Source organism: Xenopus laevis, chromosome 7L (assembly GCF_017654675.1).
Source record: "Xenopus laevis strain J_2021 chromosome 7L, Xenopus_laevis_v10.1, whole genome shotgun sequence".
In the NCBI taxonomy this organism is placed as follows: domain Eukaryota; kingdom Metazoa; phylum Chordata; class Amphibia; order Anura; family Pipidae; genus Xenopus; species Xenopus laevis.
Genome location: NC_054383.1, coordinates 73,182,144 through 73,209,085, shown reverse-complemented (window position 1 = coordinate 73,209,085; position 26,942 = coordinate 73,182,144). Strand labels below are relative to the sequence as shown.

General features: G+C 36.3%; 1 protein-coding gene across 9 annotated transcripts in view; it reads right to left on the bottom strand.

Annotated features, from left to right (window-relative positions):
* Positions 1-6,906: 6,906 nt before the first annotated feature.
* The window catches only part of st3gal4.L (ST3 beta-galactoside alpha-2,3-sialyltransferase 4 L homeolog), a 97,088-nt gene continuing 77,052 nt past the window's right edge, over positions 6,907-26,942 (bottom strand). For 8 of the 9 annotated variants that reach the window (XM_041568568.1, XM_018224618.2, XM_041568569.1 and 5 more), the window contains 10 exons: positions 26,346-26,412; positions 20,773-20,857; positions 20,237-20,308; positions 17,929-18,026; positions 16,470-16,533; positions 14,953-15,048; positions 12,863-13,052; positions 11,430-11,558; positions 7,866-8,009; positions 6,907-7,698 (listed from right to left, as the gene is read on the bottom strand). In XM_041568568.1, coding sequence (XP_041424502.1) covers positions 7,612-7,698; positions 7,866-8,009; positions 11,430-11,558; positions 12,863-13,052; positions 14,953-15,048; positions 16,470-16,533; positions 17,929-18,026; positions 20,237-20,308; positions 20,773-20,857; positions 26,346-26,412 — 1,032 coding nt within the window. In that variant the 3' untranslated portion in view covers positions 6,907-7,611. The remainder of the gene's footprint in view (positions 7,699-7,865; positions 8,010-11,429; positions 11,559-12,862; positions 13,053-14,952; positions 15,049-16,469; positions 16,534-17,928; positions 18,027-20,236; positions 20,309-20,772; positions 20,858-26,345; positions 26,413-26,942) is intronic. The other variant, NM_001095993.1, reaches the window with a different exon arrangement.

Below are 26,942 nucleotides of genomic sequence, written 5' to 3'. Positions count from 1 at the left end.
AATGGATTTCAGTGCAGAATTCTGCTGGAGTAGCACTATTAACTGATGCGTTTTGAAAAAAACATGTTTCCCAATGACAGGATCCCTTTAAGCTACTTTATCTCTTATCATCTTGGACTGTCCACTTATTCAACCCATATGGACCAAAGTTGCTAACCTCTTAATCTATCTTTGGATACTCTGTCTCCAAAGAAATAACTATGGATATCTCTTTTACAGATAAGGCAACTCAATGCCTCCATGTATGGTCTACAATGATAACTACAAAGGCTTGCTTCCCCCTGAACTGTCTCAAGACTCTGGGGTATATTTATCAAAGAGTGAAAATTAAAGATCGCCACAGTCCTCTAGAGTGAAATTCTGCCACTCTCCATTCATTTCTATGGGATTTTGAAAGGTGTATTTATCAAAGGATGAAATTTCACTTTCACCCATTGATAAATACTCTTTTAAAAATCCCATAGAAATGAATGGAGAGTGGCAGAATTTCACTCTAACTTCACTTTTTGATAAATATGCCCCTCTGTATTGAACTTGACTCTACAAATGTTCTACTTTTCCCCAACCAAAAATTGATTAAATTCAGATCAATAGGAAACATTACTGTATTTCATGGTTTATTACATGAAACTTATAGGTGAGATTGAATTTGAGGAGAAAAAAATAGATTACCTAATTCAGTTCCAGTTTTTTTCCCATTGACATGTATATTGAGAACTGGAGCCATACTGCCTTATTCAAAGCAAATAGGAAGTTTGTCTCAAGAATACTTTTTGTGAGACTGAGTATAAATTCTCTTTTCTCTTTCTCTCAATGTTGCACAGTGGTGGGGTGGAACATCTTTGGTTCTGTCCTTTTGAAGCTCTGGAAATATGTAAAGCTCAAGGAAAAGGAAAGTATTTATTTTTAGATTTTTTAATGGAGTTAATCCTTGGAGAATTTGTCAGGCAGCTTAAAGATTTGTATACAGAGTTTGCCATTGATTAATCACTAGAATTGCAAACGTTTTGAGGTGGAAGCTACTGTATGTGAAACAAGGGTACCCTTCAATTCTATTACTTTTTGCTTTGGTTTCTTGGGGTGCCATTTGGTAGCCCCTATGTAAATTGTCAACCATATTGAGGCTCTGTTTGGCAGTGCACCTGTTTTTTATGAAACCAAAACTTACCTCCATGTGATGAAATAAATACTGTAATATAATCTAGGGGCATGTGAAATTATGATATACAGGTATATGGTATTTTTGCTACTGTGTGGGTGGGGAAAAGGTGGCCTGAGCAGCATGGTCTGTGAAAGGTAATACAATTGGGGCATTTAAAGCATCACGGATAACCTTTGGGGGAGGACTGAGTGGTCACAAAACTAGTATGTTTCTCAGGTTATGCCTCTTATGAAACTCAATTTCTGGTGGGTCAAAAATAGTTGACATTTATCCATAAGAAAAATATGCCAATTGGCTCAACAAACATTTTGGTTTGTCTATTTTTTTTTCTAAAGAATGCTTTTATTGAGTTTTTTACAACAAATTATGTAAAAAGAGAAAAGAAAAGAGAAAAGTAATAAAGTTAGTAAAGGGCTGGAAGGTGCAAAGTCCATCCACGGAGACCAGATTTCGTCGAACTTTCCCGGTCATGCTCTTGCTAAGTAAGTGAGTTTGTATAGTTCCAGTTGTGAGTTAATAAGTATAATCCATTCATGCATGGTTGGTGGTGATGGGCCCATCCAGTGTAGCGCAATGGTTTTTTCCCCATAAAACATGAGTAATCTCGTTAAATGTCTAGTCCTCGTTCTGGGCACCATGGAATCCAATAATCCCAACAAACATGTGGCCGGATTGAACACTTGTGGTAGGGCCAGTTCTGCACCCATAAAGTGGATGAGATGTTGCCAAAACCTCTGCACCACAGGGCAGTTCCACATTAGATGAATAAAATCAGCTATCTGTTCTTTGTACCCCGGACAGCTTGGAGAGTCACATTTGCCCATAACATGTTTTTTGTGGTGTGAGATAGTGGATAAAAAGTAAAGCACCTCCAGGGTTGATGCTGGATTCTCAGTGTCACATGTCCTCCAATTAGCTATATTTGTGCTTTGGGATGCTAAGTAAAACAGTGGTTTGTCTATTTTTAATGTGTATAAAGTACATCACTCTGTGTAAGTGTCTATAATCATGCCAGCATCTGGCATGTGCCCTAGAGTCGTACCCTATGGAATCAATTTTCATATAGCTGGAGATCTTTGTGTGATAGGTTAGAGTTTATTGAGCATTAGCCTCAAGAAAGGAAAGTAGGGAACATCCCCCTCTTTGTACCATTAGCATGACAACTATGTGCATATATCATAGTGTTCCTATCAGCCGCTCATGTGAATAGTGTGGTCCCTCAACATTTATGGTTATGAAAGATCCTGAGGAAAAGTCAGTGGTCTTACTGTCTATGTAAATTTGAACCAGATGGGAGAATCGAGTCAATTTCTCATGCACTGAGCTTATCTGCATCACCTATCCATATTAATAGCTGGTGATCTGTGTTACCTATAGAACCAACCAAATGTCGCTATGTGTCAGGTAAATTTGTTCATACTGGTACATAAATAAGTTTACATGTGACATTCAGTCTCGTTGTGGTACCCGTGACTTGTAGGGAGTAAGTTCCCTAGAACATAAAGTAGTTTTAGTGAATACACTATCAAGAAGATCACAGAAAAAATCAACTGGCAAAGAATCAAACCCCAGGTTATTAGGCTATACCGAATGGCATCAGTCCGCTATTGACGCCCATTGTCACAAGTAAACATTGATCAGGAAGGTCAAATAATGTTTTCACTCCCTAGAACACTTGATAAAATACTGGCATTGTTACAGACCCTTACCAAAATGATATACTTTAAAAGGCCACATCAAGAATAGAGAAGCCAAAACATTTGCTTTTTGTACCCTAATCCTAATTCTAATTTATAAATTGAGCTATTATAAAACCTTTCATCGCATTAACTACTCCTGAGGCCTCCTAACTCTGGTTCTTCAGCACCAGCCACCATTTTCAGCAAGTTGTGTCCAAAGACTGCAGACTTGTTAATAGGCAGTGTATGAATAATGTCAAATGAGGGGCCTTGATGTGGCACGTGAGCTTACATGTTTTGGCCAAAGTGTAATACGAATACGAAATTATTTTTAAAGGCAAACTGTGTGCTGGGAATCCTTTTCCTTCTTTCAATTACAGAACTACAATGGAACACATAGGGGAAACAGCTCCCCCGCCCACCTCTGAAACAAGCCCAGCCCTTGGCTGGATTAACCCCTCTGAGTATTGATTAAAATAAATGTGAGAAAATCCTTTACCCTCCTACATTGCTTTTGTTGCTCTAGATTCCATATTTGTTTGCATTTCATTGTATCACTGCCTCCAAGTAGGAAGGAGAAGCTTCCATTTTTTAATTTGCCACATTGCTCTATTGCTGGACATAAGTGCTGGGCCAACAAACATGGGCACTATAGAGCCTGTCATTTAACTTTCCAAAAGGAAGTCCAAATTATGCTTGAAGATCAAAAAAGTAAAGAGACTTATACTTCCTTATTACTCTATCACTAAACAGCAACTCAACGTCCAGCCTATCATGTCATGTAGATATAACATTTTATGCACTTATTCTACAATATCTAGGGCCAGTCTGTCCTGTATAGCTGTTATGATACACCAGGGCCGCTTTAAGGCCTTGGTGGGCCCTAGGCAAAGATTCAACAGAAGACAGGTCCCTATTATCCATGCTGTGCATGCCCAGTTTTTGGCCATACTAAATACCACATCCATTTAACCAAAACCTAACCCAGGTGTGCCAGTATAATTAATAAAGGGGCATATTAACTTTAGCTACCCTAGTATAATTTCTAAATAAAATGGATAAGCAGCTGTGAACTTCAAAGCAGGAGAGACCAGGAATTCCTATTAGTGATGGGAAATGGGGGGAGGGTAAAATCAGGTAACTCCAGAGAAAATGGGGGGGGGGTTGACGGGTATGGCTGTGCCAGTATAATCATTGTAGGAATGGCTAATGGCTAATAAGATCACTGAAAAATTACCAGTGAACACTCCATTAAAGGAAAACTATACACCCCAAACAATGTAGGTCTCTATAAAAAGATATTGCATAAAACACCTCATATGTAAAATCTGCTTCATGTAAATAAACCATTTTCATAATAATATACTTTTCTAGTAGTATGTGCCATTGGGTAATCATAAATAGAAAATTGCCATTTTAAAAAATAAGGGCCGCCCCCTGGGATCGTAGGATTCACTGTACTCACAAACATACCAACAAACCATACATGTTAGGTCACATGAGCCAATTAACAGACAGAGTTGTGTCTTTTGCTTCCTCACTTCTTCCTGTTACAGTTAGAGTTGAAGTATTTCTGGTCAGGTGATCTCTGAGGCAGCACAGAGACCATCACGAAATGGTAGCTCAAGGCAAGAGATGTAAAAGGGCAATATTTACTTAAATATATATTCCAGTTTGGTAAGATTCTTTAATATGCCACTTAATATGATATGAACTATCTGTTGCTTAAGTGTTCATTTTGGGAGTATAGTTTTCCTTTAACTCCACACGTAAGACCACTGAAAGATGTCCACTAAGAATTCCATCAACTCTACACATGCCAGTAAGATACAAAAAGCCAATTAAATCCTGACATGCCAGTAAGATCAGTGGAAAGATGAAAAGTGTCATCCTACACATACACAGGCAGAATAACAGTAGCAAATTTTCTTTTCTTTTTTTCTTGTGCTTCCAAAGCTGATTGGAACTGTCTCTGCCTGCCTACTTCATTTACCTCTGAAAAACCCAAGATGGCTATACGTTCCACAGTAGAACTCGTGGGTCTTCAGCAAAGAACAGAAGACTTAGTGTTGCAGGGGTGAGGAGAGCAGCAGTGAAGGCAGTGATGGTGGTGGCAAGGGGTGTAAGGAGGGAGGGCAAAACATTTTAATTAAAAAAAAAAAAAAACATTGTGGCTCAGTGGGCCCTGGGAAGATGCCCTTGTGTTTTATAATGGAGTGTCTCCAATTCCTCCAAGCTCTCATGAAATGATTTCTCTGTAAAAACCATAGATATGGCTTTAAATATTTTTTCATATTTAAACATTTGGAAGCATTATGATAATCACCAGTAAATATTATGTCTCATTTTAATTCACCCAACAACCTTCGATAGTGTTGAGTTTTGAGTATGGTTACATAATATCAAGATCACCTAATAAAACATATGGTGTAATAGGCAGAGGGGAAAAGGTGACATTCCAGATGGGTTATGGATGCGCCTTCATCATCATTTCTGAACATGGGCCAAAAATGTATTTCAGAATTCAATCTATATAGTGCACTTTCAAATAAAGAACACAACTTGTTAGCATGTTTTATTTTCAGTTGTTTGAGGCAGCATGTTAGAAGAAAGCAGTGGTAAAAAAACTGCTCATTTATTAAATTTAATATTATAAAACAGCTTGTCTATTTTACTGTGGTTCCTCTGTTTCTGTGCACATTGTTTCTGGTGCCTAGAAACAATGTGCACATAACTTGCTGACCACTTACAAATTAGAATATCAATACATTAATTCAATTTGGTGTGTGCAACAAATCCAGATACACCTTGAGATCTGCTGCTCTTTATCCACAAGTTGTACCAGTAAAACTAAATCCAATTCCAATTTGTACAGTAACTAGTAGTGAAAAGTCTAAAGCAGTTGCACTTGCTGAGTAATGTTGCAAGCATCTCAGCACTCATTTCAGTGTAGTGGTAGGAAGTAGTCATGAGCGAATCTGTCCCACTTCACTGAGAAATTAGCGAAACCATTGAAAAATCAGAGAAACAGTCAAAAATCTGTGAAACACATTTACGTCTATGGGTGTTTTTTCCGTGGTGACTTTTTTTTAGAAAAAGCAACTTATTATGTGCAGAATACAATGGAGTCTATGGGTATTTTTTCGCTGTGAAGATTTTCACAGCATTTTTTTTGGAGGTTTCACAAAAATACAGTTAAGGGACCCATTATCTGGAACCCCATTATCCAGAAAGCTCTGAATTAAGGAAAGGCCACCTCCCATAGACTCCATTTTATCGAAATAATTCAAATTTACAAAATTGATATACTTTTTCTTTATAGTAATTAAACAGTACCTTGTACTTGATTAAGCCTTATTGGAAGCAAAACAACCCTTATGGGTTTATTTAATGTTTTAATGAATTTCTAGTAGACTTAAGGTATGGAGATACAATTTAGGGAAAGATCCATACCTGGAAAGCCCCAGGTCCTGAGCATTCTGGATAACAGGTCCCATACCTGCATTTTCAAGAATTGCATAATTTTGGCAGGAATCCATACCTGCTGATACATTTTGCTCATCACTTGTAGGAAGTAGTTTTCAATTTACTCTGCAAGTCATATTGCTTTAGACTTTGCACTACTAACTAGAAAATATCCACGTTATACAGTTTTTTGGTTGCTTTTTCATCATTTGATAAATATGCATCTATAAATCCAATGCAGCTATGGTGAAAATTCCCTCTGGCAAACTGTGTTAAACGGCTGTTTTACTCTTTGATATGCCCCAACAGACCTTTAGGCTGAAAGTCACTTTTTAAAAAATATGTCCATAAAAATCCTTATACCAGTGAATAGTAAGTGGATGTATTTCACTCTATGGGACCGCGGGTGCTCTTTTATAACACTTTCATAAACATGGCCCTGTGTATAAGATTTTCAAGTAAATGTTGTCTTAAAATAAAATGGGACACGTATGGACTCACAGTATACCAATGCCACTTAATAAAACATAAGAAAAACTCCCAAACATCAAACAGCAATGGTAAAACCTTGATAACACATCAGCTATTTTCATAGAAATGTTATTTATCACCCATTTTATTCTTAATATGGGTAATTTTCTGGATTTTAACAACATCATACACAGAAGGAAATGGCACATTAAAAAAAGGAGGCCCGCCCCTTATTTAATACTCTTAAAAGTTATTTTGTTTCATTATTTTTAAATTGTTTTTTCTTTTCTTTTACAGAATTCTCTGTCTGGCTTTGGGGGAACCTCAATCCCGGGACTCATTCTTTTGCATTTTGTACAGGCCAAACAGGAGCCAAACATTCAATCTTCTATAATTATAATAATAATGATTAAAACAAATTAAATAATAAATGTGCAATAAACTTGGAATCAGGTCATTAATAAGTACTTTAGTTTTTCATATATGTTGATCTTCTGTTCTTAACAAGTGTTCTTCACGTATTGTTGGTATTGACAGTACCAGTGCATACATTTCCAAATAAATATTAAATTGTTCATTTTTTTTCTTTTCTTTTTTTTTTTACAAAATGTCTGTTGAGTTAAAAAACAAAAAGTCCAAGAAAAGTGTTTAGAAAACCTTCTGCATTCTGTCTAATATACTTTGTCTTCATTTGGTCCACAATGATTAAAAACATATCCACTGGGGACATTCATTATGTCTTCATTTACTTCATGGCATTACAGAATCCATCTTGTGTGTTTCTAGTAGGTATTGCCATAGCTTTACAGTTTCCAAAGTGCGAGATGAACACATTCAGAAGTAAGTCAAATTGGAAATAATCCTTTGCTGAAGAAGACTTTTTATTGCTTGAGCTTCTAGGGTAATGTTATGCCCAGACACCTATACAAGAACCGAGAAAAGAACACAGATAAATAATGAGCCACATTGTACCCAGGGGTGCTAAACTGTCCGCCTTATATAATGACATTATGATATTAAATGGAAATGAGTGTAAACTCCATTTGATTACAAAGAAAAAGTTGCATTATATAAATATAGAAACTTACAGCCATGGACTTCAGGGTCACCTTCTCATAGTAGTGGATGGGTTGCTTTTTATTGGTGAGAGCAGGGTACCCAAAACCGGCTATGTGAACTGTGTCACAGAAGTGAAGAGCGAATGTGATGGCCAGCATTCCTGTTGTGGGTTTCTATAGGGAGAAATGTACAAATATTAAAAGTCTGCCTGTCTTATAATCTGTACCATTTGCCAGTTGTCCTGCACATTTCAAACCCACCGGGCATGGGAATTGCATGAGACACTTTGTTTCATTCTGGTCACATGAAAATAATCTGGACACAGAACACTCTGCTCCCACCTGTCGCATGACACAGCCTTGCAAACGGTCCCAGCATACCCTGGAGGCTCCAGTAATGCTTTTAATTGGATGGCTTATCTTGCAGTTCGGCCAACAGACTAAAAACTCGTCATACCAGTAGGTTCACAGAACTCACAAAGCTATGTCAACAACAGCAGGCAGAGATTGGTGCTCTTAATGCACAGCAAATAACATGGACAGACCCCTTATCTATTTCACCCATGCTCCTTCTACTGTAAGCCAAATGTATCTTCTCTACAGTGGTGCTTTCCGTTTGCACCCCCTAATTTTGTGGAAGAATACAATTCTTGAAGAATGTGTTCAGCAAAGTGGTCAATATGCTCTGAATAAATGGGGCTAATGTTATTATGCTGAGGGATTCACTGTGCCACTTTATGCTGCGATTTACAGACACTTTATTAATGGATGACTATCATTTTATGATGTAGAAAATATCCAGGGTTTTTTTTTTTATCAAAACCTGAATTCAACTCATTATTTTCTGAAATATACTCCAACCAAAACTGCATGGGTTATTTCCCCCGAATAATAAATATTTCCTGAAAAATTCCAGTGCGGGCAAAAACTCGAAAATCATCTGAAAATTTGAATCCTACAAATTGTTTGTATTTTGCTCACGAAACCAAGTGCAGTACAGGATATCTTCAGAACTTCTCCAATTGACTTACATAAAATCTCGGCAGGTCTGAGATGATGGATTTTTGGATTCTTGGATTCGGACTTTTTCCATCCTTGGGGTATAATCATTTTTTTTCCCGCGTTTTTGGCATTAGGACTTAAATAAATAACACCCTAGAGTGTCTGGTTTCCATAAGCAACCTCTTAAAGTGTGGGTGGTATACTAACATTTTTGGGCAAGCATTGTAAATTATTACGGTTTCTCTGGTAATAAGCTCAAGGCCTTTAATGGAACAGTAACAGCAAAAACTGAGAGCATTTCTTCTGTGCATTTAAATATAATGTACTATTACACTGTACTGGTAAAACTGTGTGTTTGCTTTAGAAACACCGCTATAGTTTGTATAAATAAACTGCTATGTAACCATAGAGGCAGCCATTCAAGCAGAATAAGGGAATGCTTACAAAACAGATAAGTTGTGTAGAATACAATGGGGTCTGTTCTTGCACAGGAAGATAAATAGGTGTCAAATACCGTGCCTCTCTACAGGACCATGGTATGAAAACCGATCTCATATAAAATAGGACATTTATAGATGCTGATGAACAGACTTTACTAAACCGCAAATTTATCCATCCAGGCTTTTTGAGGCAAAAACTCAAATTTTTCATGGAAAAAAAACCTCATTGAGATTTATTATACCCCAATGCTGCAAAAAGCACGAATCTGAAAATCCGCCATAACAGACCTGTCAAGGTCCTGTATAAATCGATGGGAGAGATAGCAATTTCAGTTTGAATTTATTGTGGTTTGTGCTGGGTTTACTCCAAAAATCTGGGGTTTTCGGGCAAAAACTCGAAAAAAATTAAGCAATTTGGGAAAAAAGTCAGAAAAAAATTGATTAATTCGAGTTTTTTAAATAATAAATAATGTCAAATCGGGAGTTTGGTTCAGGTTTTTTAAATAAAATAATGAGATAAATTCGGAGTTTAGTAAATAACCCCCTAAATGTAAATAACATTTTTACTTTTTTTTTTAATATAATTGGTACTTTACTCCATTCCTGCCCACACACACTCCCTCTGAACTACAGTAGGAACCAATAAGGGTTGTTACTACACCCACATATATAATACAAGGCACTATGGGGGAGAATTAAAAAAAAAAGTTGCAGAATATTTTACTGATCCAATCACCTATAGCAATCAACCAGCAGAAAGCATTTCCTGATCACCTGTCTAAAATAAACACCTTATTGGTTGCTATGAGTAACTGCACCTGTGTGAATTTAGAGCCTTTTATCAAATATGGGGGTAAGTTTGTTCAGGTGCAGTCACCCCCAGGAACCAATGAAATGTTTGCATTTAAACTAGCAACGAGTAAAAGCTAACTGCTAACTGGTTGCTAAAGGTGAAAAGTTTGTAACTTTTATTACCCCATCAGTGTTTCATTACATAACTTCTTGCACGTATTAAATAACACAAGGTTAGTAAATGAGCCTTGATAACACACAGGGCCGCCATCAGGGGGGGACAGGGGGGACAAGCGTACCGGGCCCGGGCATGAAGGGGGGCCCGGCAGCGCTGCATTTTTTGAAGATCCGGGCCCCCCTTACGAGCGCCCGAGCCGTACGTCTTGCCTCTTGCGTGCCGAATGCGGAAGTGCCGAAAAGCCGAAGCCGATGCGCCGAAAATACCCGAAGTCACGGAAAAAGCCGAAGTCCCGAAGTCACGAAGCGCCGAAAAGACCCGAAGTCACGAAAACAGCCGAAGCCGAAGTCCTGAAGCAGCGCAAAGACCCGAAGTCACGAAAACAGCCGAAATTGAAGTCCTGAAGCGGTGAAAAGACCCGAAGTCACGAAAGGAGGCGAAGTTGAAGTACTGAAGCCATGAGTTCAATCCTACTGAACACCAGTTTGTGTTTTTTTTTTTTAATCCCCTGGCCACCAATGTATTATTTTAATATTCTATAGGCCCCTGCCACCAATCTTTTTTTTAAAACTTTTTTTTGGGGCCCCAATTTTTTTTTAACTCGTAAGGGGACCCTTGCCACCATTGTATTTTTTTGGTTTTTTTTTTTTAAAAAAAAAACTAATTTTCTTTTTGGTGGCCCCAAATTTTTTTAACTTGTAAGGGGGCCCCTGCCACCAGTTTTTTTTTTCAAATTTTTTTTTGGGGCCCCAATTTGTTTTTAACTTATAAGGGGGCCCCTGCCGCCAATGTTTTTTTTTTTTTTTTTTTTTTTAAAAAAAAATTTCAAATTTTTTTTGGGGCCCCAATTTGTTTTTAACTTATAAGGGGGCCCCTGCCACCAATGTTTTTTTTTTTGGGGCCCTGACCATCAATAGCTTTTTACAACTTGTGTGGGGGGGTTACTTTTTTAGCGCTGATGTCTGTGTGGTCTTTTAACTGCGATGTGGAGTGGGCGGGATATGGGGTGGAACTTGGTCGACAGTGTGGGCGGGGCCCAGGGGGCCCCAAAAATTTTGTTGTACGGGGCCCCGTGATTTCTAATGGCGGCCCTGATAACACATGTGGGCCAGCATATCATTTCCTTGATAAAAAAGTAACCGGATGATATGCTGACAAGCAATGATATAGCATCACACTTACCGGTGTCATTTTTTTAGATTTAAGAATCTGTGTAGCAGTAACTGCCATGTAATATGGGTTTAAGATGCGGATGTTTTCAGGCTCTACCTCCCAAATGATGGGAGGCATTTTCCAAAAACCTTTACGAACCTATAAAAGAAGAAATGTCATTAAATGGCGTTGATTGGGGCACAAAACAATTTTAGCAGGGTATGAAAGTAATCACTAAAACACTACAAAAGTTTTGTTTAAAGATCCCATTGAAGCAATTTTATCATGTCATATACAATGGGGCCTATTTACTAATATTCATATTTGTATTTTTTTCACAAATTTAATTTTTATCTAAAAATTCATGTTTTTTGTTTATTTCTCTAATACTCTATCAATTTGAGATGTATGAAGTGTATAAACAGACAAGGTCCTAGAAGTTAATGGGATCTGCACTGATCCTATTGGACTTTTTTTTAGGCATTTGGACTTTTAGAGGTTTTCAGGGTTTTTTTTTTTTACTAGTAATTGTTGGAAAAACTCAAACTTTTTGAGATTTTTGTATGCCTTAGCACATTGTTCAGCATTTTTTTCATTCATGCATTTTATATTTGGATATTTTAATAAATGACATGGCTTTTGTAGTTTTAAAGAAAATGAGTTTATTTGTGGTTTTAAAAACCTCGAATACCACTAAATGGTTGATAAATGGGCCTCTATGACTTTTAAAATATTTATGTTTAATGCTTCATATTTTGCCTAAATAACAATGTAGGATTTCTTCTTTATGATGTGATAATGTGTCATAAAATCTCGATTCACAATTTGCAATACTTTTTTTCTGTATATTAATCTGCTAATTAATCCTGTTAAAAGGGAACTCCAGAGGTTTTCCTGCACAAAATGATTAGCCAGCATTTTCAATTGTCAATTGTCTGACTAGTAAAATTTGTGTGAAACATGTGTATTCAACTGTGGAATTTGTAGTAATGCTAATTTCCCTTCGCTCCCTTGGTTGCAATCCTTTGTATTTTTAAATATGAACAGTGGGCATGTGGGTATAAACCAAATGAGTGGTTAGTTTTATTTTTAGCCATGTGCAAGAAGAACAAAGAAAGCAAAGATTTGATTATTGGTTATTATAGTTTACTGTGCAACAGTTAATATGTGTGATGTGAATAAATGAGGAATGAGTGCTGCAATTCCTAATAAACTACTGTGAACACATTCAATATCTACACAAAAGCAAAAATATTTCAATGCATGCAAATAACTTTTATTAAGAATAATTCACGCTGCATTAGTTAATATTAGACTTTGTTTCAGGCACAAAACTGTAAATTTATTGTACTGTATCTTTAAGGAAGTCTTTTAAAGAAAGGTCTAATTTTGTTTTCATTTTTATTTTTCCAGCTTTTACATAATTTAAACAGTCTAATATTTACTAGACTTGTGCAACATACCCTTTTCTCATTGTTTAAGATGATCTTCATCCACTGGATGTCCAATTGCTTGAATGGTACTAGCACCAACAGAGTGTCTGGGTTATTATCTAACTGAGGATCGAAATCAGCAGACTCTGGGTAAAAAAGGCGCATTGTTGTCTTACTGCCTACGTCTTTTTCATATTTATGGACTGGAGCATTGTTAAGCCTGTGGAAGAAAGAAAGAAATAATTGTTCAGGAGATAAGGATAATATGAACGTTACACAGAGTATTTATAAAGAATATTCAGTATCACTGTTTTATATGAGAGTGGCTGTATCATAGATACAGGTTACATACAAGTACTTACTCAAAAAAATTTAAACATTAAATAACCCAATAGGATTGTTGTACCAATATGTATTTATTCAGCTTAGATACAGTCAAGTACAAGATACTATTATTACAGAGAAGAAAGAAATGCCAGGATACCAGGTTTGAGGGAAACTCCATGCCTGTATCAAATGTAGAGAGATTCATAGCATTGTTAAGATGCCCAACAGAAGATACACAATCCCCACTCTGAAAATGATAGCTGCAATCTGCATAGGATTTGTGAGTATGAACATGCAATGGTGTTTAGTGATGAAGTTGTGGGGAAGGACTGCATGGGTGGACTGTGTGTGGTGACTAGCCCCCTCCAGTGCCAATATAGGTAGAAATTAATGGTTTGAGCAGTTAAGGGAACGGGTTGGGTGATTTGAATCCTGTGTACTTAAGTAAACAGCTCAAATCAGTTTACTAACAGCTGTTTTTAAGGTTACTATCACACACTATACAATAATGATAGGTATGGCGTTTGTTTGTTTATTTATTTATTGAGCTGTAAGTGTAATGCTAGCAAGCTTTTGTATCTAACTTGAGAACTGGTCAGCTTAGTGCCACAAGGCAAACAAGATTTTGCATTTCCACAATTATACTGGAATTCTGGAGGAAAGGCTGCAATGCAGAATAAAAACATGGGATTTGTATCTAAAAATTGCACTTTGCAACACAAGTATCCTCAGTAGTTCTCATTCAGCCAGAAGACAATAAATGTTCATTTTCATTACATTTATTTATATAGTGACAACAACCTAAGCAGCATTTTACAATACTACAATAATAAGGGGTCTTATTTCACATTCAAGATTACAGGATAGAAAATTGGATGGTTTGATCCTTCTCTGAGAACTTCACTTAGAGGTTAAGGAAGTTATTGAAATCCTTCAGAACATGAAGATATATGCAAGGCACATGGCAAAAACAGTTCAAGTGCTTTTAACCTCTTGAGAAGACTTTTGGTGGTATTATGTGTGTTTATTAAGCATGGTAAATGGCAATACTCTTTTTGTGGAATAGTAATCCCTAGCTGCAAAATCAGAATGTTATTTAGACTTTTATGGGTCATATAGCTTACCTATAGCCATCTCCTGGTGTCTTACATTTTCCAGTGTCTTACACATAGCCACTATGTTATTAAATATTCAAAACCTATGCAGTGGGCGAGAAACATTCTAGATTTTCCAGTTCCATCTTTTTTTTGCTAAATAAACCCCACTGGTATCGTGGCTGATGCTTAATCATTTATATACTGCTTGCACATAAATGTTAGGGCTTATTTATGCCCACGAGGTATTCAAATTAATAATAATAATTGCACTTTGGTTGATTAGTCCTTCCTTCCATTCTGAATTGGAATCCCTGGAGGTACCAGCACCACCTGACTAGGCAGTACCTTCAGGGTTGTCTTTATGCTCTCATCAATAGGCACAGCACACTTACACCTAAAGACTTGGCTGCTGACGTCACTCACACAATAAACACCAAAAACAATGCCAAATGGATTTCTATGCAATATGTGATGAAATACATTCCCAGTTATGGACATTTTGTTGAATCTTTGTTGAATTTGTGTCCAAAATGACCCCAGAATTCTGGCAATATGCAGTATATTGTTTAAAGAAAATAATGATTGTGCTTGAAATTGCACTTTGCTAGCAGTACTTGTGATATGTAAATTCAACGTATTGTCTACTGCTAAATAAAAAAATTAGGACAGGCTATTTGCAATCTAGAACTTTCTTACCTGATCACAACATCATATTTATTGATAGTTTCTCCCAACGAACTGTTTTTTAGATGGTGCCCATTACCAACAACCACACACCTCCGGCATGGCAGCCTGAAACATACAGAGATTTTACAACTGAATTATTTAAACCAGGGCACATACTACAGAAATGTTATTAATGTTGTACTACAAAACAAGGCAAGGGTTAGCAACCTCTAAATCTATACTTTAAGCCACCATTATTCTTGATGCATTCCACCTACATTTGGTGCTCAGATTTTTAGAGATTTATTATACCCCAAAGCTGCTAAAAATCCAAACCATAAATACTCCATCTCAAACCTGTTGAGGTCATGTATAAATTAATGGCAGATGTCCCTGAAGTTGTTTCTAAACATTGTGATCTGCGCTGGATAATCTGATAAAGTCAGGGTTTTCGAACAATATAAAATTTTCGCAGAAACAATTCAATAAAATCGAATCTCATTTTCAGAGTGTCAATTGCCCAATACGAATTAACGCTCAATTTTATTGCAGTGTGTTTTTGCTCTGACTTTTTTGAGAAAAATGGTTGGTAAATGAGTTCAATTCGTGGAAGAGAGTTAAGTCCACTTTGTTTTGTGAAAAAAATAAAATGAATTTGTTTTAGTAAATAGGTCCCCTAATATCACTCTAAGGGCTATTACACCAGGCATCTATAATTGTCTTCCCATGTGGTGGCTTTTATGTGCACTCAACTGCATAGGAATGCAGGAGTCCAATGACACCAATCTTTTCTTTGGGGACTGTCACTTGACCATGTAAATGCCAAACATATATAAAATCGGACATACACAGTTTCAGCTGTATTCAGCAGTTGCTGCCATCATAAAAGTATGTTGTACCCTAGAGAGCTGCTGCACAAAATGTTAAATAACTCAAAACCCCCTAAAATAAAAAAAAATTAAGACAAATTGAAAAATTTTCGAAAATGACCGTCTGTATCATACTGATACAAAATTATGCAAAACTAAAGATTTGTGCTTCTACTTTGCAGAGAGATTTAAATAAACTAACGACTGTGCAGAAAACTTTCAAATTAGTTCAAATTGATAAATACAGGATAATCCATTTGGCAAAATGTATATAAAGTAAAATATAATTATAAAATGTATCATGTATACAAACATATTATTATTCGTTTAAATGGTAGTTATACACTAAATGGAGTTGTGTTGGAAGAGTCCTTAAGGGTTTTGTGGACAGACTTTGCAGAAGGACTTATAAGTGAATGTATAGTGCATGTCTGTGAGTTTATATATAGATATATAGAGAGAGATGATAGCAAGATGATAGATAGATAGATAGATAGATAGATAGATAGATAGATAGATAGATAATAGACAGATAGACAGACAGACAGACAGACAGACAGACAGACAGATAGATAGATCAATACTGGAGGATAACATGAAAGAGTTGTACTTTTTATTTAATCTAAATTAACCATGTAAATAAACTGCTTTAACTTTGCGGCAGCCATGAGGCCTTACCGTTTGATCTCCTCTGGTACATGGTAGCGATTTGTGAGAGCCAGAAATTTCATCAGCAGTTCCTCTGTTAAAAAAAAAAGTTTCTGTTATTCAGCAGGAATATACTGATATACATTGCAGAATGGCAAATACTGTAGTAACTGCAAATGAGTAAAATGGGCACTTGCAAATTTCAAACTTTCAGGTCTGTTTGTTAAGAAAAACAAAGGGGGTAATTTCACAAAGAAGAATGAGTAAAGGGTACTCATATACAGTGGATTACACAGAGTGATACATTCCACAGACTTCTATATGTAATATATGATGTGAGCCTCATACAGAAAAATGTTCTGTCCAAAAGTATAAACACATACACTAGGGTTGTCACCATTTTTAAAATCAAAAAAGTGATGTAAAAGGGGTGCAGTGATGATGTCATGGGAGTAAGGGATGACATCAGAGGCAGGGTGATGATTTTGATGAGGGTGATATAGGGAGTGGGGTTATAATTTGTCTCGATTTTAGAACTGTGAAACCCGCACAGGTAGATCTGAACCAGAAATCCCAAAGGAAAACCAGATAGGTGGCAACTTTAATATAAACACATGTAGTCACTTCACAATCTGACCTGAGTGCCTAAGCCTGTGGCACACAGTGTATCATCCCCACTGGTGTATATTCTCAATGGAGAAAATATTGATTCACTCTCTTCCACCCCATGTCTGCAAGTGCACCACAAGGTATGGCATAAGTCTGTCAGCGCTCACAGGGGTGGAATTTGTTCCCCGCATGTATATGAAAAATCCACATATACAGGGCGGAAGAGAGTGAATGGTGTATTCTACACTGATGTAGAACTACACCATCTGCTGTAAGGCTTATACAGAGAAGCAAGAAATTAAAATGAAGCATCTTCCAATTTCTAACTAATTGAGTACCAGACTCCTACCCCCGACTTCTATTCTGTTTCCATGAGATAAACCATGAGCTAAGTTTTTCTAACAATGAATCTGGTACAGTATGGGATATTTATTAAATGTGTAAGATTTTACTGTCTGATGTGTTGATAAACCCTTTGCATACATGCATGTGTGGGTATCTTTTTACAAAATGCCTTACTAATGGATAGAGGGGAAAAAGTGTTGAAGATGTAACTTGTCAGAATGTTCTACAGCTCTTACTTGTGGGTTAGTGACCATGAGCAGAGTTACACATGCTCTATAATTTTTCTGAGTTGACACAGCTTCTTGTTGTTATCTATAAATCTGGCACATGGATGCATTATCTGGTCATAAAATATTTTTATTTGTTTATAGATCACTCTTGGCATGCTTTTTATTGCATGCAATGATTTACTAGACCTAATCCTACTGCAGTTGTTTGATGTAAAGTTGTACTGCTCCAGTGTATTTAGAGGTATTATTATGGCACACACAACCATATTTATTTCAAACGCACAGCAGAACATTTGCCATCTTACCACTTCCATTGGTGCCATAAGGCAGTCGATATATAGATTGATTTTTAACCCAAAAATAATCACTCAGTTGTAGGAAGACAGGATGATCCCTCGAGTAACTGTGGAAATATGAGAAATTAAAGGCACTAACAGAGAATTCTTGAAACTTGTAAATGCAAATAGATTAATGATGAGGAAAGTTTCCGAGCCCAAGCAGTAAAAATCAATTAGATGTTTTACATTAAAAGATGTGCAGTCATCCATATGAACCATCAGTGTTAACTGAACACTGCCCTTTAATTATCTCAGTGAGGTGTGTCTGTTAAAGGGGAATATCTACTGTATGTGAAGACAGTTTTATACAATTATTCTGTATAGATTAAAAGAAATCTAGGTACCTTCAAGTAATCTTGGACAAAAGGATGTGTACAGCAAGGATGCAATTTTATATACATTTTTTACAGTATTGTATGTGCTGTCTGTTTTTAATATGTATATATGTATATGTATATGTATATGTATATGTGTTTATATACATGCTGTTTATAACTTTTGATTATGTCCCCTTTAAGAAGTTGGTGGGGGGAATTGCACTATGTCCCAGCAAGTAAATTTAGCAGTGAACTATAAGGCTTGTTTCTAGGACTGGAGCAGAGAACAATTGGTGAATTTTATTGTTTTTTTTAACTTGCTTATGTTTTTTTTCCAATATGTAAGATTATAAAAGATACTGTATCCCTGTAAACATATTGGAAGTCACCTTTTAGATTAGGGATCCCAAACCTTTTGAACCCTTGAGCAACATTCAGAAGTAAAAGGAGTTGTGGAGCAACACTAGTATGAAAAATGTTCTTGGGTGTCAAATAAGTGCCGTGATTGGCCATTTGGTAGCCCTTATGTGAATGCACAACCTACATTGTGGCTCTGTTTGGCAGTACAGCTGGTTTTTATTACCAAACTTGCCTCCAAGCCTGGAATTCAAAAATAAGCTCCTGCTTTGAGGTCACTGGGAGCAACATCCAAGGGGTTGGTGAGCAAGATGTTGCTCATGAGCTACTGGTTGGGGACAGTTCAATCCTGCTGCTCATGGAACCACCAAGCTTGACTGATCCTCCACATACCCCCTGCCCCAACCATCTGCCTACCGGCCACTTCTAAACTGAGCAAAGGACTGCAGTGTCAGGAATAAATAAAATGAGGTGAAGGAGTGTTACTATTAAGCATTAGACAATTTAATATTAATATAGTGAATTGTTAATTCTGATATGTCTTGATATTTTGATAAAGACTAGCCTTAGTCTTAATCTATATAATTAAAGTCAATAAAGAGAGAATTGGTTCAGACTGAAAGTCTTTATGTGCTGTCAAACATCAACCTTTTGCTGCTCCAACATTTTTATTGGGTTTTTCCAAAGCATAAAAGAATTACAATGTAGCAGATCATATTAAGCTGGAAAGAATAAATAAATGTAAATGTCATGCAGCTGACAACACAAGATTATATAACAACTATATAAATATAAACCAATAAAAAAAAAATCTCACATGGTGAATTTACCAAATCCAGAATATTTTATCATGATACATAACCATTAAAGCTGCCCGATAAATAAAATAGTTAAAACTGTAACAACAGTTATGCCTAGGGTTAACTTCATCAAAATAATGAGACCAATCATCAGTAAACCTGAGTTTATGATGTGATTGTTCTGATCTAGTTTTTATGGCCTCTTGCCAGCAAAGCTGGTTTAATTGTGCTAAAATATCTTTTATTGAAGGGGGGGGAAATTAAAAATCCAAAACTGGAATAGGGCCTTTTTAGTAGCCGCCATAAAGTGGAAAATTAAGGTCATCAACCTTTTGCTGATAAAAGTTTGGCTGGCAACTTGTGATAACTTAATTTTTATTGTTTAGCAAGCCGGTAGCTGTCTAACATCACGATTCATTGCTTGCTGTTTTGGCAACTGAACCATGAATATATTCAGAATAGAAGCATTAATATATTGTTTAGTCATGTGTTATTACAATAACTAACTTTTCAACTAGATGTATATGGTTCACTGATAAACATTCTAACTGGCATTTCGTGATTACTTAACATTTAGATTTATTGTTTAACAGATAAGGTGTCCTCTAAAGTTGCAATTTATTTCTCTGCTGCTTTATATTATTGTTCTAGCAACTAAATCATAACAAATACGTAACCAAAAAAGTGATATTTAACACTTTGCATGCCATACCAAAGAATCTAAGGGTTTATGTTGAAGTTACAGAGTTCCAGCACAGCAGATTTGTTATTTCCAGAGTAGTAATTGGGTCAGGTACTCACTTGCTAATCAGGATCTCTGCCTTGGATGCTGCATCACCAGGAATACAGATTTTGTGAACACTTGGATATGACCTGTAAGTAAAACCACCCTTAGTTACTCAAAGGGCTGAAACTAGGGGTGAGCAGACTGTCTAGGATGCAATGCGGTGGGTCCTCTGTGCTTCCCAAGGTGCACCCAGAAACAGTGAAATCATGGGTGGTAGCGCAGGTCTTTGTGTCCTGTCCCCACTGTGCAAAGTATGATGCAGGGTCCAAACGCACAAAACATTACGTTTTGTACCCGTTTTATGCAGATGACCTTTGATTCATAAGCACCATGCAAAGAGAGCACATTAGAGGATACACATACCTTCAAATGAGTCGCTTACTGGTTTTGAAAAAAAAAATCTAAAAAACCGAATATCCAAAAAAGTAATAATAATGTATTTGTTACTGTTTCAGTTACAATATATCATGTTTCTACAAACAGGTCAACAGGTTTCTAGTCTGGTCAAAAAGCATTAGTTCCCACAGACAGAAATAATTTCTTCACTCACCTTTGCATGTAATATTCCATATGTAGAAACCAGCACATTCCAAAACAGAACATTACAACGAAGAAAAAAGCTATTGCTTTCCATCCTAAAAAGAGATCAGCAGAGGAAAAAAAAAACATAAGACACACATTTTCCATGCAAGCAAAAGGAAACAAACATACACAACTCTTGCATAAATAACAAACTACATTTTATTTCTGCAATCTCAAAAGAATCCAAACTCATAAGTTGACAAGTACTTCCTCTGACCAGTATACCAGAATATACATAAGCCTGCAGTACAGTAAGCTTATTGTAAAGCCTTTCTCATACTTCAATTTGGTCACAATGCTGACAAATATCTTTACCAAAAATGTGAATGTGCCATTATATAATGTTATTGGAAGACCAGTAGACAGACAGACCTACTTATTTGGCAGGTCAGATATGACCTGATCGATCCCTGAGCTAATAAATGGATAACATGAGTGAAGCCATAGTTTGGCCCCACATACAATTAAATAAGCTGCTAACATGCTCAAAACTCATCATCTTGAGCATTAGAAGGTAAGTGTAGATGGTATTTATAGAAAGCGCATAGTCTGCGTATTCATTTAGTTAATGCTAAATTTGAAAAGTATTACATTTATATTTAGAAAATACATGCTTTAAACTTTTGCAGAGCCACTGAAAAGATCTTTCCTTAGGAAACAAATTAAAGGTAAGAGCACACAGCCGAGTTGATTGCAAGCACACTGCAATAAAAAACAGGTGCATGGAAGCAAATGTATGTTCCTGCAAAACTAAGCAACTATTCTGCCATGTTGAGGTAATGTCTAGTACAAGCAAATCATCACTAAAGTTTGTACAGTATGGGGCACATTTAGTAAGCTCGAGTGAAGGATTTGAATGAAAAAAACGTCGAATTTCAAAGTATTTTTTTGGCTACTTCGACCATCGAATTGGCTACTTTGACCTTCAACTATGACTTGGACTTGAACGATTCGAACTAAAAATCCTTCGACTATTCGACCATTCGCTAGTCGAAGTACTGTCTCTTTAAAAAAAACATAAAACTACCTACTTCGCCACCTATAACCTACCGAACAATGTTAGCCTATGGGGAAGGTCCCCATAAGGTTTCTAAGCTTTTTTGATCAAAGGAAAATCGTTCGATCGATGGATTAAAATCCTTCGAATCGTTCGATTCAAAGGATTTAATAGTTTTTCCTTCGATCGTACTAAATGCGGTATTCCATATTCAAAGTCAAAGGATTTTACTTCAAGGTTCGAATATCGAGGGTTAATTAACCCTCGATATTCGACCAATAGTAAATGTGCCCTATGTGCTTAGTGTTGACATTTCTGTCACGTGACTCACTAAAAACCTGTTGCAGAATATGAGGATATTAGAAGTCACCTTGGCGTTCCATGACCTGTATAAAAACTCCTTGGTAACTTATAATATCCTTATATTTTACAAGAGGGAGTACTTTATTCACTATCGTATTACAGAGAAAAAGTAAATATCTTTTAAAAATGTTGAATGTCCTTTCTGTAATTTGAAACTTTCCAGATAACGGGTTTTCAGATAATGGGTCCTTTACCTGTAGTGACATTTGTGCTTGCATAGGGAGGCGTTATCAAATGATTATGCCTCTTTCTTGTTTCATAAATCAGAAGTTTTATTTTACTTTTAGACCACATTAATCAGAGATCCTATGTGAAACTCACTGTTTAGATCACTATAGGGATTTAAGACTTAAGACAATGACACATGCCGCACTTTGTCTCCCGCAATAAAATGCAGACAAATACCCTGTTGTTTGGCCAACACTGAAATTGCCATTGGTATGATTCAAATTGTCCCACACAATAAATCAAGCCAGTCTACCAGTGGATACAATCTTCTGTATAAACTTCTATGATACAAATTGTGTCATTGCATAGAATACATCAGCATGCATTTCCTTTTCTGTGGCATTGCCCTTAACATGATTATATTTGGTGATAGCAATAAGAAAGCTTATCAAAGTAAAGGAAACCCCACACTGTTTTAAATAGTCTCTTTTATGTTGATAATAAAAATATAAATTATCGTGGATGAGGTGCTTGCACGATCTGAATTTGAGGCTTTCATGCAAAGACTTTGTAAACTTATGATAAAGACCAATAAATTCAACAACAGGAAATGGTACAAAGGCTCAAAGTCTAAGACTAATGGCACAAGCTAAAGCAGGGGTCCCCAACCCTTTTTACCCATGAGCCTCAATCAAATATAAAAAAGAGTTTAGAAGCAACACAAGCATGAAAAAAGTTCCTGGGGATGCCATTAATGCGCTGTGATTGGCTATTTGTACGCCCCTATGTGGACTAGCTAGCTACAGAAGACTTTTTTTGGCAATACACCTGGTTTTATACAACCAAAACTTGCCTTCAAGCCAGGAATTCAAAAATAAACACCTGCTTTGAGGCTACTGGCAGCAACATCCAAGGGGTTGGTGAGCAACATGTTGCGCACGAGTCACTGGTTAGGGATAACTGCGCTATGGTATATATGAGGCAGACCAGCTTCTTATATGGCTTATGTACGTCAGTGAATATAACAGCCTGTGTGCCATTAGCCAGAGAACTATATTGACAGGTAGTTTACAACATGAAACAATAAAAAAAATAAGATTTTTTTTTTTATGTTAATTGTGAATGTTTGAGTGAGGGGCTACTTTGTGGGAAGAATGGATACATCCCAACCCCTCAGTGCTGCAAAAGCCTTACTTTTGTAGTAGCAAACAATCAAAATAGCTTAAAATAAGATTTTTGATTCACTCTCCATGAAATAGTAAACTGTGCAATCCAGGACTCCTAATAACAGTGAACATCACTAATATTCACAACACATTTGGGGGCACATTTACTAAGGGTCGAATATCGAGGGTTAATTAACCCTCGATATTCGACCATCGAAGTGAAATCCTTCGATTTACCGCAAATACTTCGATCGAACGATCGAAGGAAAAATCATTTGAACGATTCAAAGGATTTTAATCCATCGGTCGAAGGATTTTCCTTCGATCAAAAAAAGCTTAGAAAACCTATGGGGAAGGTCACCATAGGCCAACATTGATGCTCGGTAGGTTTAAAGTGCCGAAATAGGTAGTCGAAGTTTTTTTTAAAGAGACAGTACTTCGACTATCGAATGGTCGAATAGTCGAAAGATTTTTAGTTCGAATCGTTCGATTCGAAGTCGTAGTCGAGGGTCGAAGTAGCCTATTCGATGGTCGAAGTACCCATTCAAATGCTTCACTCGAGCTAAGTTAATGTGCCCCTTGGTCTCCCAGAAAAATGGATCCATTAGAAATTTAGCAAAAAACAAATCTCTTCATAGTGGTGGAATTTGTGACTGACCATAGTATATTGTGGCCCTTGGGACTCTAATTACACCCCTTAGATACTGGAAAGAAACTGGCACCCCAAACATTTATACACAGATGAAAGGTGCCCATTATTGGCCTGATAATACCCATTGCCTCTCACTGTATAATCTGTTTCAGGTCCCAGTACCCACAGCCTTTCACGGTACAACATGACCCGCCCAAAATACTGTATCAATTTCTTTCCTTTCAATCCCTAATCTAAGACTGTATATTAAAAACCTGCAGACATGATAAACAGGTTTATCTCTGCAAATAGAACACTGAGTTTAGCACTATAAATTCTGCAAATATACTAAGTCAAGCAACAATCAAGCTAATGCACGGTTCAATGCAAATTGAAAATCAATTAACCACTCCACTGCCACCTAAAGAAAGACTAACACTAAGGGGCAGATTTATCAAGGGTTGGATTGAAAATTCAAATTCCAAATTCAAATTTGTTTGTTAGTGGTCAAAACTGTCAAATTCGACTAGGGAGTTATTGAAATTCTTTTCGAGTTTTAAAAAAATCTAATTAGATTTTCAAGATTTATCATACTCTGGCCCTTTAAGAACTTGAATATGACTAATCGCCACCTAAAACCTGCTGAATTGCTGTTTAAGTCAATGGGAGGGGTCCAGGGATCAATTTGGAGTTGTTGTTTTTTTTTTTTAATAAATTTGGATTAAGGCTAATAGATGTGAATATGGCATTACTTCTACCATAAAAGTAAAAAAAAGTTCAAACTTCCAGGAGCCCCTAAAGGGCTGACTGGACATTACAGACATGTTATAGACGAGGAACCCTAAGGCAAACCAACCTTTGGAAGAAAACATCTTCTTTTCTGGGTATTGGCCTTCCATAGTATAGTAAAATACTCTAAATATCTTGACACACTTTAAACAGGTGGTATCTGACTGTGAGCAAATCTAAAATTTATCTATATGGCTTTTATTCATATTTGGTGAAACTATCCACTTTGATTTTTGGGGTTAAAAAAAAAATACTCGAATAATGTTAGTTTTTTTTAAAAGCTCGAATTTTTCGAGATTTATTTTACCCCAACCCTGGAAATAGCTATATCTTGAAAATACACCATCTAAAACCTGTCGAGGTCATGTAAAAGTCAATGGCAGAGGTCCCTTGAACCATTTGAAGATGCTTATAGCCTTCATGACGCTCACGCTTTTTTTCTGAGGGTTTCGCTCGAAAACGAGAGCAATTCACGTTTTTTCACATGGAATTGTAATTCAATTGATTTGAGTTTCAGGTTGTTGGCCATTCAAAGTTTTAAACATCTCACAGAACTCAAACATTCGACCTTTGATAAATAGCCCTCTAAGAGTATGGCTTTAAGACATGGACGAGGCTTATATGTGAAGACATGGCACAAAATTACGTAATGCTTCTCCCTCTAATGCTGCCAATCAAATTATGTTCTAAAGCCTATGAAAACTGTGCATTCTTCAGCCTAAATTTGCACAATTAAAACCTTAGGCATGCCAGATACATTTTTTTTCGAGAGTTGCAAGCACTATGCATATTTCTGACTGATCATGCTGTTGAACTGTGTTGAACTTTTGTTTTTACCCATTAATAAAATAGCCTCACAGATTTAGACATTTAAGGCATGTCACTTGAAAAAAAGGAGATATACTGTATAAGGGTAGGTAGGAGTCTTTATCTGTCAGCTGTTAATTCAAGCATTATTATTATTAATAATAATAATAACAACATTAAACCCTTAAATACACACCAAGGGGGTTATTTACTAAACTCTGAATGCAAAAATCACAAAAAAATTGTGACTTCTTTTTTATAAAATCTGACTATTAAAAAAATTACCCATTTGTCGGAATTTATTAAACCCTGAGGATGGAAAAAAACTGAATCAGAGTATCCGGAATCTCAGACCTGTCGAGGTTGCATATAAGTCAATGTGGGAAGTCCCAATGATTTTTTGATGTGCGCTGGGTTTTGTGCAATACCCCGGGCAAAAATCCAACAAAAAAAGATTCAGATAAGATTTTTTCCTGCAAAGCAAATTTTCAGGAAATGTAATAATAAATAAGCGCAAAAAAACAGGGCAAATTTGATCAGGGTTTATAGCAGAAAATATTGAGATAAATTCTGACTTTGATAAATAAACCCCCAAAAGTATAAAGGTATATGTGACTTACCTTGTTTGCCCTTCATTTTGGTAGTTTGCGAATAATAACCTCTATGGCAGATTTCATTGTTGAAACACTAAAACAAAGCATAACAAAATTATAAAAAATCAATAAATAACCAATAAATAAGAAAATAATGATCAATATTGCTATACTTGTGTTTCTTAATTTTGTACAAAGTACACCTGATAATGCGGATTTACAAACACTAGACATGTACCATTTCTTATATTATCCCCTGTTTGCAAATGAGCCTTTGTTTTTAAACTTCTGAGAATCTTTTCGATTTCCCCAGCTCACATTTTAGAAAATCTGCCTTTAAGTAGAAATGCATGCAAAATCCTTTTTTTTTTTTCATTTTCCTGAGATACTAAATATTTTCAGTCATGCTCACCTTTTATGGATACATACTTTATGGTTGTAGCTTCTATCACTTTCTAAAAAACTATTCAGACAGACATAGCCAAGGACTGCGATTCATCTAGCTGCATGTTAACCAGTCCACTACAATTACTTGGCATGCATTCATTGGGCTCAAAGTTATTAAAATGGAAACTCAATAGAGTTAGGTATAAAGGGGAGAAAGTATAAGAACAATAAAGTTCA